The sequence below is a fragment of the Ahaetulla prasina genome, chromosome 1 (assembly GCF_028640845.1).
Source record: "Ahaetulla prasina isolate Xishuangbanna chromosome 1, ASM2864084v1, whole genome shotgun sequence".
In the NCBI taxonomy this organism is placed as follows: domain Eukaryota; kingdom Metazoa; phylum Chordata; class Lepidosauria; order Squamata; family Colubridae; genus Ahaetulla; species Ahaetulla prasina.
The window spans coordinates 255,625,895-255,639,317 of NC_080539.1; the positions used below are offsets into that span (position 1 = coordinate 255,625,895).

At 42.3% G+C, this 13,423-nt stretch overlaps 1 protein-coding gene across 5 annotated transcripts; it reads left to right on the top strand.

Annotated features, from left to right (window-relative positions):
* The first annotated feature begins 1,110 nt into the window (after positions 1-1,110).
* On the top strand, positions 1,111-9,439 carry LOC131184060 (membrane-spanning 4-domains subfamily A member 12-like). 5 transcript variants are annotated; one of them, XM_058155008.1, is made up of 7 exons: positions 1,111-1,568; positions 2,196-2,437; positions 3,542-3,658; positions 4,600-4,656; positions 5,952-6,068; positions 7,801-7,914; positions 8,406-9,438. In XM_058155008.1, exons 2-7 carry the CDS (start codon positions 2,228-2,230, stop codon positions 8,514-8,516), a joined length of 726 nt encoding a protein of 241 aa, XP_058010991.1. In that variant the 5' UTR covers positions 1,111-1,568; positions 2,196-2,227; the 3' UTR covers positions 8,517-9,438. The 5 variants fall into 5 exon arrangements, with proteins under 5 accessions (XP_058010991.1, XP_058011000.1, XP_058010982.1 ...); XM_058155017.1 differs by having other exon boundaries at positions 1,111-1,539; XM_058154999.1 differs by having other exon boundaries at positions 1,113-1,531; positions 8,406-9,437.
* Positions 9,440-13,423: the final 3,984 nt, after the last annotated feature.

The following is a 13,423-nucleotide window of genomic DNA, read 5'->3' on the forward strand; positions in this document are numbered from 1 at the left end:
GAGCTTTGACCTTTCTGGGGCACAGGAAGAGTATCCTGATTGGTTGTCAGACTCCCAGGGGTGGGGTCTTAGCTAGCCTTGCTGGCTGTCTCTCAAGCTTGCTTGAGCCTTGCCATGTGGTGAGTTTCAGTTGTATTGTGTTGCAAATCATGGGGGGATTGAGTGAGCTTGGTTGAAGCCTTAATTGCCCATTGACAAAGGTGGGGAGAATGAGTGAGCTTAGCTGAGGCTTTTAATGGCCCATTGACAAAGGTGGGGGGGAGTCAGGAAGTTGCAGGGAGCTCCTTTGTCTTTAAAATATGTTTCTCCATTTCTCATCCAGGAAGGTATAATATTCTGCTTTTTAAAATATTTCCTAGAATATTTCATTCTTCTAGGAGGGGGGTGGGTGCTAAATTCCTACATTCCAAAGCACTAAAAGGGAAGACAAGAAACAATCAAGGAGAGAAGTAACCTGGAATTAAGAAGAAACTTCCTAACAGTGAGGACAATTAACCAGTGGAACAGCTTGCCTTCATCACTGGAGATTTTAAGAAAAAACTGGACTCTTGTCTGATATGGTATAGGGTCTCCTATTTGAGCAGGGGGTTGGACTGGAAGACCTCCAAGGTCCCTTCTAGTTCTAAAGGGAAGCAGCTTCCTCTTAAGGGATGTAAAAATCCCAATTATGTACTTAATTTGGGCTATTGGGTCAGGGTTTAAAAATCCAGAGAGCCTCTAGATGTCCATAGCATTTAGGACTTTGCTGTATCACTTCTTTCTGGGATTGTCTACTTTTTAAAAAAAAAAAACCCAGCCTGATGCTCCAGTTGTGTTCTGATAAGAAACCTCACCACATGAGAGAAACAAAGCTGGAATACAGATCCCTGCTCTTATGTCCTTCACAATAACTTGGTCTGTCCAAATCAGTATGAGCTAGCTGGAAGATGGCAATCAACATGATCTTCCATGCCCCTTACCTTTAGATCCAACTGCTACTAACAGGACAGGAGGGGCATTACAATAAAATTTTGTCCACAAGGAGAGATTCCATTTAGCTGGGTGGATCTGAGATGGCGCTAGGATTTAAAAGAGCCATTTTGCATTGGAATGGAAGCAAGAAGACAGTCCTTCTTCTTATTCATGATTAACTTTTTCTTCCTGGGAAACTTGTGTGCTTCCTGAGCCCTTGGGGCAATCTTCTGCTGTTGGAAGGGAATGTTATCTCACACAGCGAGATGAAGGAAACAATGCTCCCCCGCCTGCCGGATGCAAGCGTTCCGGGATGCCCGGAAGGCGGAGAGATCGCCCTGAAATTTGAGAGGAAGGGGCTGTAGAGAGGGAGAAAAGTTTAAAAAGGGAGGAATTGGCGGGAAAACAGGAAGAAAGGAAAGGGAGGCAGAGAACAGAGGAGGAGGAGAGCAGCGGAAGGGGAACGGGGGAAAAAAGCGATACGCGAGGAGCGGAGGGCGAGAGACACAGAAGTGAAAGGAAAGTGCGACGAAAAAGAATAGGCGCAGGAAGAACTTGCCGGGACGATCGGCCGACAAAGGCAAGCGGGTAGCTGAAACGAAACCAGAGAGAGCGGGGTAGGAGGGGGAGAGGCCGTGGAAAGCACAGGATTAGGAAAGGAGAAGAGACAGAATAGCGAAGGAGGAGAGGGGGAGAAGGGCTCACCTGCTTGTACTATCATCGCTCTCACTGCGTGGCTCATGCTTGGTGGGGCTGCATGAGAGCTCAGCGAGGCAAGTGAGCGCGAGAGAGCGGAGCCAAGAGAGCCGGAGCAATGTAGGAGAGCTGAGCTAAGCTAGCTAGTGAGTCAGAGAGCGATCAGCTGAGTGGCGACCACGAAAGAGCTGAGGTTGGAGTGGGAGAATGGACAGGGGAGCCGGGAACGGGGCTGCTGAGCGAGGAGGGCGACTAGGTGGGAGAAGAGAGGCGAGCAGGCCGGCAGCTGACAGAGCTAAGACAGTGGGAGAGGCCAAATGCCTGGAGAAAGGGCCAGTGGGGTTCTTTCAGTAATGGGGCTGCATATGATTTAACTTATCCTTCCTGAGAAAGTTGTGTGTACTTACTATTCTCCTTACTGAACCCTTCTGGCAATCTTCTGCAATTGGAGGGGAATGTTATGTCATAACTTGAGATTAAAGAGAAGGACCAGATTTGGCCTCCTTTATGTTAAAGACATGAGCATTTCCTCACTTGTTTGTTTGCAGGTAACTTAGCTGTGGTAATACTTCCAGTAAATATGGCCAGTGGAAACGTAATTCCCTCTGATGGAACAAACATAATCCAGACATCCCAGGGGTTCCCCAGTGTTGCTGTTCAGGTATCTGGAGCAATTCCCTATCCTCAGTATGGAGCTCAGCAATTTGGAACTTCCACTGGTGCTCCTCAACAAGTTCCCCAAACAGGCCGTTTGGAGAGATTCCTCAATGCTGAGATCAAAGTACTTGGGGTAAGCATGTTCACAATGTACCTGTAATGAAGTTCATTAAGATTTTACTGCTATGTAGAGATGTGACAGCCCCACTGTTGGATCAGGAATCTAATAATTTAAATGAAAGTCTATGTGCAGTTGGCACAGTTAGCTCAGCAGGTCTTCAGGGTCCTGCAAAGTCCACAGGAGACATCCAACATCCCTGAGGTAGCACTCAATGTCCTTGGGAGGTGGCTGACTGTTTCTGTACTTCTTTATCTTATCTATAGAGTGCCAGCTTTTCTGGGTGATGAAGTAAATAATCTAACAATCATATAAATATGAGTGTCACAGTGTGTTCAGGGTACCTTCCTCAAATGAGAGGGGGGGCATCTTTATTAAGATGAATAAACATGTAAAGCTTATCGAGGTAAATAGTAGAACTCTTGTCTTTATTATACTGAACCTCACCTGAAAACCAACAAAACACCATGCTGTGAACTTCTTGGCTTGGCTACTGTCTGGTTTTGGAGTATGTTCCAGAAACCTCTGTTCTTCCTGATAGTTTCTTTTGCATTTTCAGAAAAATTCTGATTCAGATATGCATTTCTTTGCTTGGGAACTCAGCCATAATTTCAGCCAGATATCTTTTTCTCCCTTCCCCCTGGGAAGTGCAGTTGTTGGGCATTTCTCCAGAAGAACCTGGTCATAGATTGGCTCCAGCCAAAGCCAGGTGATGTCGCTTTGTGCTTATGATTATGCTTAACCTCTTCCTGCAGAGGAGTCTGTAGTGAGAGAAGTGATACTCTTCTCTCAAAGGCCCATCTTGATATTCTTACAGACCTTTTTCCTGATAAGAGCAGCCTCACTATAGGTCAGACTAGATCATAATCTGGAGTAAGTGTGCAGCACATAGTGACAGCGGTGTCTCAAACTGTCCCTTCTCCCCATTTGAATTTTTTACCATAGAAACCAGGCCTTGGGTCAACACTTGCATTGGAGGCTTAAAAGCCCCAACACCTTTGAAGGACCCTAGGTTGATAGAAAGTGATGCCTTTCCTAGGGTGCTAACAAATCAGAATGTATGTCTTTCTTGGATTCATAGAGTTAACTTGTCTTATTTTGTGTGTTTTCCTTCCATAGACCGTCCAAATCATGATTGGGTTGATGCACATTGGCTTTGGGGCTGTCGCAATTTGTCTTGCTTCCGCAGGCTACATTGCCTGGTCTATAGGTTACTCCTTTTGGGGAGGGATCTTAGTAAGTATGTGTGAATTCCTGTTCAGTCATTCACTATTGAATTAATGGCCAAGAGCACCTATCAAAGTCCTCTCTGCCCTGCAGAACCCTGATTTCCTCATGTTTTATTTATATCCCAAGGAAGAGCATTATGGGGGATGGTCCAAGGGGATTTTTTTTTAAAAAAGTCATCTGATTAACAGATGAGAACTCATTACTGTCCCACATTTGAAGAATATAATAGGCTCCAAAATGTCACGTGAATAAATTAGGAAAGCATTCTAACAAATCTGAAGATAAAAGATGAAAAGGCCTCTTTTGTAGAGGAAGAGGAAGGGAAATAAAAAATAGTTGGAAGCTATATTTTGGAAAAATATAGCAATCAAATTTACTTTAAAAAATAAACTGCGGAAATTTTGAGGTCTCTTATCTCAATGGAAACTGAAACTATTTTTTTTTTGGTATGGAATCCTAGTAACCAGCTCCAAAAATTTCCTCACTTTGCTTCATTCCAACCTTCCATAAGGATTCATTATGCTCCACCTCCATTGGGCTCTTTTGGAGTTTTATCTCCCCTCTTTTCTCCTTGGCATAGTTTCTGGAGTATTTGAGTTCCCTGCCCAACCTGCTGAGAGTGGCTGGTGCATTTAAGACAAAGATTGCCATTTTGCTATGGGTTTGCTACAAGTTCCTGACATCCAAGCTCTTTTTCCTATAAGTCTTAAACACTTTTAAGGATGATGCAGGTCTGTTTTTGCAAGGGTTGGGAGGGATATTTATGAATATTCTAGGCTGCCCGATCCAAAACAATTCAGGCTGACTTCAGAAAATTAAAATGATAATCATATTTAAAATAATATATTGTTGTAAAAGACTATTTCCATGGGTCCCAGATTTTTCTGATGTTTTTTCCTTTGATATTTCCAGTGGACTACAATCATTTTTTTTTTTCCTTTTTCCAGTTCATTTCTTCTGGATCACTATGTATATCAGCTGCGAAGCATCAAAACCGTAGTTTGGTGAGAAAGCTATAAGGCTTTTTAATGTCTTTTATGCTATTTCTTCGTAAGCACTCGTGACTCTTTATATTGTGTATGGTCTTCAAATGCTGCTGGTCTTAAACCAACATTTGGGAAAGAAAAGCAAATACAAAAATGAAATGAAACCTTCTTTCTTTGACCAACCTTTGCTTCCAGGCCTTGGTTCCATTGAAAGTTCTATGTCAGCAGTAGAGAAAGTTGAACCATCCAGAATTAGAGGCTCCCCTGGTTCCCCTTTTTGCAATTAGCTTCTTCCCAAATTCCCTTCCTGATGTGCAATCTGTCGGTAGCTTGACAGAAATGAGAGAAGCCTGAAAGTGACAATGACCATGAAGTCACTTCTTGTTCTACCAGAGCTTCCTTAGTTGCTACCAGAAATAATGCTAGTCCTGAGCAAAGAGGAGTCTTCTTATATTCTCTGGTCTTGAACCAGACCTCCAACATGTCTCTTTCTCCTCCTTCTCCCTCCTCCTCCGTTGCCTTGACAGAGAGTCCTATTTCAGAAATGTTCCTACCTGAAAGCAACATTAGAAAGAAGCCCTGCTTATTAGGAGTAAAAGTATGGAATGAGTATGGGAATCAAACGGAAGAGAGAGCTGGTGGTAGCCCCTCCTACAAAGTGCTTGCTTTCTTTTCTCTTGTTTCTCTTTGGTTTAAAGTATTCATGGCAACACAGGAAAGGTTTTGTCTTGTAAAGGAAAACGGTGCGGATTCAGCAGAAGAATTTTTTTTAACTACTGTGATCAGAGAAATACTACATTTCTGAAAAGAGAGAAGCAAAAGCAGCAATTTTTAAATTTTCAGTATTCCCACTGGCTCCAAGGGTTTCTCCCTTCCCATTTCTTTAGTTGCCTGTCTGTGATGTTGTATAGTTAAAAGAGCATTTAACATTAACATTGAATGCTTAGAGTGTGTCAAAACGTTTGATAAACCTTACCAGTTTTCCCATCACTTAACTATCGGGTCTTCAAGGGAGACTGACATCCAGAAACAAAAATAAGGAATTTGACATTGTTGGAAAACCCTTCAAATGAGTTGTCGGCTTTGGATTTCCACTGTGGGAAAAGCCCTGTTGGTGCTGCTGTGTGATGCCTATGATATTACTCCATGTTGTCTGGTTTCACTACTGATGGATAATGCACCATTAAATACATACATTGATAAATGTTATTACTGGTTTTACCATCGTTGGTTATAATTTTCTTAATGGTTTGAATTTAATAAGCCCTGTGCTTTCATTTTCCTTCCATTGGTATATTGCTCTTTTCTTTCAGGTGAAATGCAGCATAGGAATGAACATCACGAGTGCCATAATTGCATTAATTGGTATTCTGCAGTATATACTTGAGATTAGTTTTTCTTTAAATGAAAATTCAGAGGATTGGAAAAAAGTAAGTAAACCAATCTGCTCTAGAATTTTGGCTTCGTGTGTAGAATCCAGAAGGATATTTATGTACACAATAGATTTATTTATTTATTTATTTATTTATTATTCACATTTCTATACCGCCCTTCTCCGAAGACTCAGGGCGGTTTACAGCCAAGTTAAAAAGACATATACAAATTAAAACACAATATTTGAAATATAAAAATCTGAATCCCTAGGCCGAATAATAAAATAACAAGTAATAAAACCACCCATTAAAATTACCCTAGGCCAACCCTGCTCGGTGAAACAAAAAAGTCTTGAGCTCGCGCTTAAAGGCCCGGAGGTCGGGAAGAAGGCGTAGCCCCAGAGGCAGTTCGTTCCATAGGGTAGGTGCCCCCACAGAGAAGGCTCTTCCCCTGGGGGCTGCCAGCCGACATTGTTTAGCATTGTTATATCACATTGACATTGTTATATCACAGGGTTAGGCAGGGATCGTGTGTGGTCTGGAGCAAATAAAGAGCTGGAGTCCAGATTTGCAGGCATGAGGTTCCTTATGGAACTTTCCACAACTCCAAAAGCCTGCTAAGTCCTGAACTTTCCTTCTGTCATTTCTATCTAAGAATCTTTTGACTGATAGAATCTGGAATCAACACCAGGCCCATTGAATGGTCGCGTTGGTGGATGATCTTTGGAGGGCCTGGGACAGGGGTTGTTCCTCTACCCTGGTCCTATTAGATCTCTCAGCGGCTTTTAATACCATCAACCATGGTATCTTGCTGCGATGGCTGGAGGGGTTAGGAGTGGGGGGCACCGTTTTTTGGTGGTTCTCTTCCTTTCTGACCGGTCGCAGGGGGGTGCCACGCCCACCAAGCCATGCCCACAGAACCGGTAGTAAAAAAAAAAATGAATTTCACTACTGGCCTGGAGGCTGTGGAGCCTTCCAAGGTTCAACAGTTCAACACTGGTAAGATTTTCTCCTTAAAATCTGGATCCTAAATTCCTAATGCACTCAGCCAAACTTGTAAAGCTGAATTTGATTTGTCCCTTCTTTGTTCTGATGGATGCCACACATTTAATGGCAGGCAAAATTATCCTGGGTTTTGGCATGTTAGATAGAGCTACTGACATTGGGAAAATCAATTGGGTAAGTTAAATTTGGTTTGCTTGTTTTCACATATTTCCTAGGAATGAAAAAAAAACTTTTAGAAGGGGTTCTTGGCTGATCTCTGTTTATACACCAGTATCTTCCCCATCAGTGTTTATGTGTGTGTTCTTGGGTTAGGTTGTTGTTTACTTATTATTGTTTGTCTGTGTTGGCAGATTTTGAATCAGCTTTGAATTTTTGCATGTATAAAACTAATGAGTTAGAATGTATGTTGGATTGTTCTTCTCTGCTTTGTCCCACATGAACTTTTTATGGTGCATAACTGAGTAACAAGGTTCAGGTAAAGTGTGTGCCCTTGTGCAAATATTTGATTTTATGCATGGATCTGAAATATTACTGATCCCCGTTTGATTCTCTGGGGTATATTTGAAATACTCCAAAACATAATAATGCTACAATATTCCCTGATCTGGTTTTCTCATAATATCAGAGACTGTATATTGTCCCTGTTTTTCCTGATACAATGGTTCCTCCCAATGTTTCCAGGAAAGCAGCTGGGAGTCCCTTTTAATGGTGTAGTACTATCCACCAGATGGATTTATTTCTCAGCAAATCACAATCTTCCATATGTGTCCTCCCTACTCTACAGAATGTCGGCATTTGCCTCTCCAGCGTGCTGTTCTTGTTCAAATTGCTGGAATTTTTCATCACTGTTTCACTTGCACATTTTGGATGCCAGGCGAATTGCTGTACTAATGGCTCGGTAAGTAGCAATAGCAATAGCACTTAGATGTATATACCGCTTCATAGTGCTTTACAGCCCTCTCTATGCAGTTTATAGAGTTAGCCTATTGCCCCCAGTAATCTGGCTCCTAATTTTACCCACCTCGGAAGGATGGAAGGCTGAGTCAACCTTGAGCCTGGTGAGATTCGATCTGCCACACTACAGGCAGTTCGTGATCAGCAGAAGTAGCCTGCAGTACTGCACTCTAACCACTGTGCCACCGTGGCTCTTTGATCCTTTGATAATAACTTTAGCTTATTATATCTGACCCAGGTGAGTAGATTTGATCAGAGAAAGGTGATTAAATGGCCAGGCTGTAAGTCATTTGGATGTTAATTTCTACCTTTAAAGACTTCTCTATCAGAGCTTATAACTCTCGAAGGTTTCAGAAGATGAGGCCCCATCTTATTCTAGGCAAGCACAGTGCTCGAAGTAAAATTTTTACATATAAGTATTATTTTCTGTTGCAGGCAGCCATGGGTTACGTGCCTTACCAAATAGTCAGTGGATTTGCACCACTCGCAACTGAACCAAATTCATCCTCTCCACCAACCTATGATAATGTTGCCAAACCAGAGTAAGAAAAAACAACAAAGCCCAGGAAGAAATTGTGAGAAGTGTTGCACAAGAGATCATAGGAAAAGCAATTTATATTATATTGTTTTGTATTACAGCCTTTAAGCACCACATTAAATGCTGGCAAGTTTTAAAGGAACTTTTTAAAAATAATAGTTATAAGAAAGAAGCAAGAATTTTTATTGATGCACATATTTTATTAGTCCTTTGTTAATATTCTGGATTGCATTTCCTTTTTTAGGAAATACTTTTGTATTATGAAGGAGGTCTGATGTTACAGAAAAGAGGAAAAGAAAACACCTAGTAAAATTGAAACACAAGTGATTGGTAAACAAGTCATTGGCAATAGCAATATTAATAGCAGTTACATACAGCAATTACTCTGATCCCAAAGAGATTAGTAGAAGTTTGCATACATTTAATGTCAAGCCTGTAGAGTGTTTGATACTGTTGCTTCCTGTATATGTACAATAAAGCTGAATTAGTGCTAATCGAGTGTGTGCATGAAATTGCCTGCTTACTAATTCAAATAATACCCCAACTGCATGTTCAACTCTCCTTCTTCCAAGGAAAACTTGTTAGCTGTAAATGTTGGCAAGTCCTTTAGCCTGGTGTCTTGCCAAAATAGAGTTCGAGCCAGAAAGGCAGATTAAAATAGTTCTTTTTTATGTCCATAAGTAGAGAGGGCATCTCACTGATCCCTCAGCCAAAAGAGAAGCTTAAAAAGCTGGCCAATTGCTTTATACATAGTTTAAACCTATTGGCTTTGGAGTGAGTTCTTTTATTGGTTATAGTCATTTTGACACATTTCCGAGCAGTAGGTCTAGAATGTAACTTGCAAAATCCCATAATTTCTTAGTATGATTTTGTTAATGCTCATCTAAATATTCAGGACATGTGGTTTGCATATTATGAGTTTGAAAGTCACTAAAGTTCAAGTCCTTGTCCTTGGCAGCTTTGAACCTGTTGGTTAATGTTTTTAGTTCTTGAAGTAAGAAAGCAAGCTATGAATGAAGAATGTATAGCCAGATAAACCAACAGGTTGGTTCAACCTGTTGGTTTATCTGGCTATACATTCTTCATTCATAGCTTGCTTTCTTACTTCAAGAACTAAAAACATTAACTCCTAATACCAAAGGTGCTTTTTCAGGAAGCAACTGGACTTTTTTCTTTGAAGACCAAGAAGCTTCTTCAGCTTTGACTGGCTGGTGGGGAATGGAAGGATTTATATTCCTTGCAGACAGCTGGTCATTTGCATTCTTTTAGAGAGTCATTGGAGGTTTATCTGTCCTCAGGGTCACCTGAGTAGTGCAAATGGGTGTGGAGCCTTCTTGGCTGTAGGATGTTTTTCACCCTGTGTTCCTTCACTGTTGAAGACAGGCACAGGCTGTTGGGGATGAGTCTGTGGTCTGCATCCAGCTGTTTGCAAGGAGTATAAATCCTTCCATTCTCCACCATCCAGTGAGAGCTAAAGAAGCTTCATCGATGACAAGCAAAATGTCTTCAAAGAAAAAGAAAAAAACCCAAAAAAGTTCATTTGCCTACTGAAAAAGCACCTTTGGGACTGTTGGAAGAAATGTCCATCGGGGTTCAGTTCCAAGTGGGGATAAAGACACTGGAAACATGGAGACTGCTTGGAAAGATGGTTTAATGGTGGTCAGGATCACATGGCTTGAGTTTCTGAACAGAAAAGGGCTACTGGCTTTATGTACTGCCCTGGCTTTATGTTCTCTCTAAGCTTTGAACTTCCCAGGGCACAGGAAGAGTATCCTGACTGGCTGTCAGACTCACAGGGGGTGGAGGTCTTAGCTAGCCTTGCTGGCTGATGTAATCTTCCCAGGTGTCATGTGGTGAGTTTTTGTTGCTAGATGGATCCTATTGTGTTGCAGATGATGGCCCATTGACAAAGGTGGGGGGAATGAGTGAGTTTGGCTGAGGCCTTAATGGCCCATTGACAAAGGTGGGGGGTGGCAGGAAGTTGCAGGGAGCTGCTTTGTCCTTAAAACATGTTTCTCCATTTCTCTCATCCAGGGAAATATATTCTACCTTTTTAAATATTTTCTTAAAATATTTCATTCTTCTAGGAGGGGGGTGGGTGCTAACTTCCTACAGGACAATGATTGAGAATCACCCACAGCCATCAACAAAAACACCCAAATAGATCAAGTTATGTTAAGCACACAATAGATCTTCATTATTAACTTGCCCCCATCAGGTACCTTGCTATTAAGGTGATTTGTGTTTTAAAAAATACTGATCCCGATCCCAAAATATATTCTTGATGGATCTTGCCACTCTAACGTACAATGTAAGGACTGCAACAACCACTATGTAGGACAAACAGGCAGAAGACTGGCAGAACACGTCTATGAACACCAGCTGGCAATTAGATCTGATGAAAATTCTTTAATTTCACAACATATAGACAGATTTAACCATAGTTTCAATTGGGAAAACGTGACAATCCTAGACCAGGCCAAGTCCAAAGATGCCAGGGAATTTCTAGAAGCCTGGCACTCTGACACATCAGCCATCAATAGAGAACATAGGCATTCACAACCTCTATAGACTATGCAAAAGAGACAATCAACCAGCCCCAAAGAGAACAATAAGACTCCAGCACCTCTCCACCAGTAATCAGCACCCTGATCAGCATAGATTAACTGCAGGGTCATCTTTAGACCAACAATCAAATAAACAATAACCCAATCAAGAAACTGCCAAAGAGCCATCAGTAAACAGGCCAACCAAAGAATCTCTAAGATCACCCACACCAGAATCTAAACTGACAGCAAACAGCACTCCTTATTAGCACTGATATTACCTAGTTAGGGTAATGAAACATCTGCAAGAAAACAAGCAAGTTCAGAGGGCACTAAGGAGGACCCCTCAGATCAAGTTAAGATAAACACACAATAGATCTTCATGATTAACTTGCTCCCACAAGGTGAGAAGATGGCATTTTTTCTCAGGCTCAGTGCAAGTCCCCAAGGGGGGGGGGGACATCCCCAAGGCAAGTCACATTCATGAGTAGTAGGTCAAGTCCACAAGTATTGGACATGACCTAGTACAGTGGTCACCAACTGGTGGTCCGTGGACCACTGGTGGTTCACGAGAAAATTTTGGTGGTCCACAGAAAAATTATTTGCGTTTTTTATATTGCATTAAATCAGGGGTCCTCAAACTACAGCCCTTGGGGCAGACACGTGCAATGAGAGTCTTCCCCTTCGGGGTCTTTTTGTGTAGGTCGGAGGGGGGGGGCAGAATCTCTGACTTGGGGTCTGCTTCAGCCTCCTGGTGTGGGGCTTTGGGCGAAGGCTGGAGGGAAGTGCTGCTGGTGGCAAAGAGCCGGAGTGGGACTGCATCATGGTTTAGAACTGGCTGACCATCTCAGCCCGCTGAGCCTCCAGGCATCGGTACCTGGCCTTGTACTCCCACAGGACTTCCCTCTGCTTGGAAGGCCTATGCTTGTAATCCTCAGTGAGGTGCTTCTGCTGAGCCTCCTTCTCGGTCAGATTCAATTAGAACTGAGCCAGCTGTTTTGCCAACTCCTCATGGTGGCTGCTTAGCTCCAACAACTGCTTCCTGTTGGAGGCCCTAAGGAGTCCGGGTGGGCAGGCAAGGAGTGGCTGGGAGGGGAGGGGTGAGTAGAGGCACATAAGTGACATCAAGTTGGCTACGCCCACCCTGTCACATGACCACCTAGCCATGCACACCTGCTGGTCATTAGGCAGATCATATTAGTGGTCCGCTGGATTTAGAATTATGAAGTTAGTGGTCCCTGAGGTCCAAAAGGTTGGTGACCCCTGACCTAGTACAACACTTAAGTTTTTAAGAAGGCCATTTGTCTTAAATGGTATAGGACAGGGGTGAAATCCAGCAGGTTCTGACAGGTTTCTGGAGAACCAGAAACCTGGTTTCTGAGTAGTTTGGGTAATTTTGAGTAGTTTGGAGAACTGGCAAATATCATCTCTGGCTGGCCCCAGAATGGGGAGGGAATATCCTTCCCCTGGAGTGGGGAGGGAATGGGGATTTTGCAGTATCCTTCCCCCAGGAGTGGGGAGGGAATGGGGATTTTGCAGTATCCTTCCCCTGCCACGTCCACCAAGCAACACAATGTCCACCAAACCACACCTACAGAACCAGTAGTAAAAAAAATTGGATTTCACCACTGGTATAGGGTTTCTTGCCTGAGGAGGGGGTTGGATTAGAACAGGGGTCTCCAGCCTTGGCAACTTTCAGACTTGTGGACTTTAACTCCCAGAATTCCTCAGCAAAGCTGGCTGAGGAATTCTGGGAGTTGAAGTCTACAAGTCTGAAAATTGCCAAGGTTGGAGACCCCTGGATTAGAAGACCTCCAAGATCCCTTCCAATGCTGTTATTCTGTATTAACAAAGCCCAGAACACCTCTATAAATATTTCAAAGGTTTATCTTTGATTCATGGCCCATCAAGAGTTGAATTGTGTGTTTATTTTGATATTGAATAAATTCAACCCCCACTTCAAACAAGTATCCTGTGCTCCTTTACCCAGCCATGGAATGGACCAGAAATTTATTTAACCCAATCATAGGCATATTTTCATTGAAGCCACTTCTTTACATCTGTGGTACTGAGGTGCTTCAAAACGATAGATTTTAATAACAGTTGATTGGGCAGATTTTATGAATCAAGTCAACAGCAATGGGACAAAGAAGATTTTTGTATGCCAGTGACCCAAGCTACACACTGGACTATTCATAGGATTGACTGTCAAGATAGCAAGTGTATTTTTGAGATAAGGGACTCCAAAGATTTATTGACAGATCTTGCTTGAACAAGGAATTAAATCGTTCAGATTAACTATAACAAGATTGATTTGCATATTAAAAAGATGAAACAAAACATTTAATTTAGGAAATTTAATTTTATAC

Bases quoted from the DNA above. Each gene is read 5' to 3' on its own strand.
- LOC131184060 (XM_058154989.1), top strand. The intron at 3,659-4,599 runs GTAAGTATGTGT...TCCTTTTTCCAG, and splicing joins CCTTTTGGGGAGGGATCTTA to TTCATTTCTTCTGGATCACT. The intron at 6,069-7,800 runs GTAAGTAAACCA...CCTACTCTACAG, and splicing joins ATTCAGAGGATTGGAAAAAA to AATGTCGGCATTTGCCTCTC.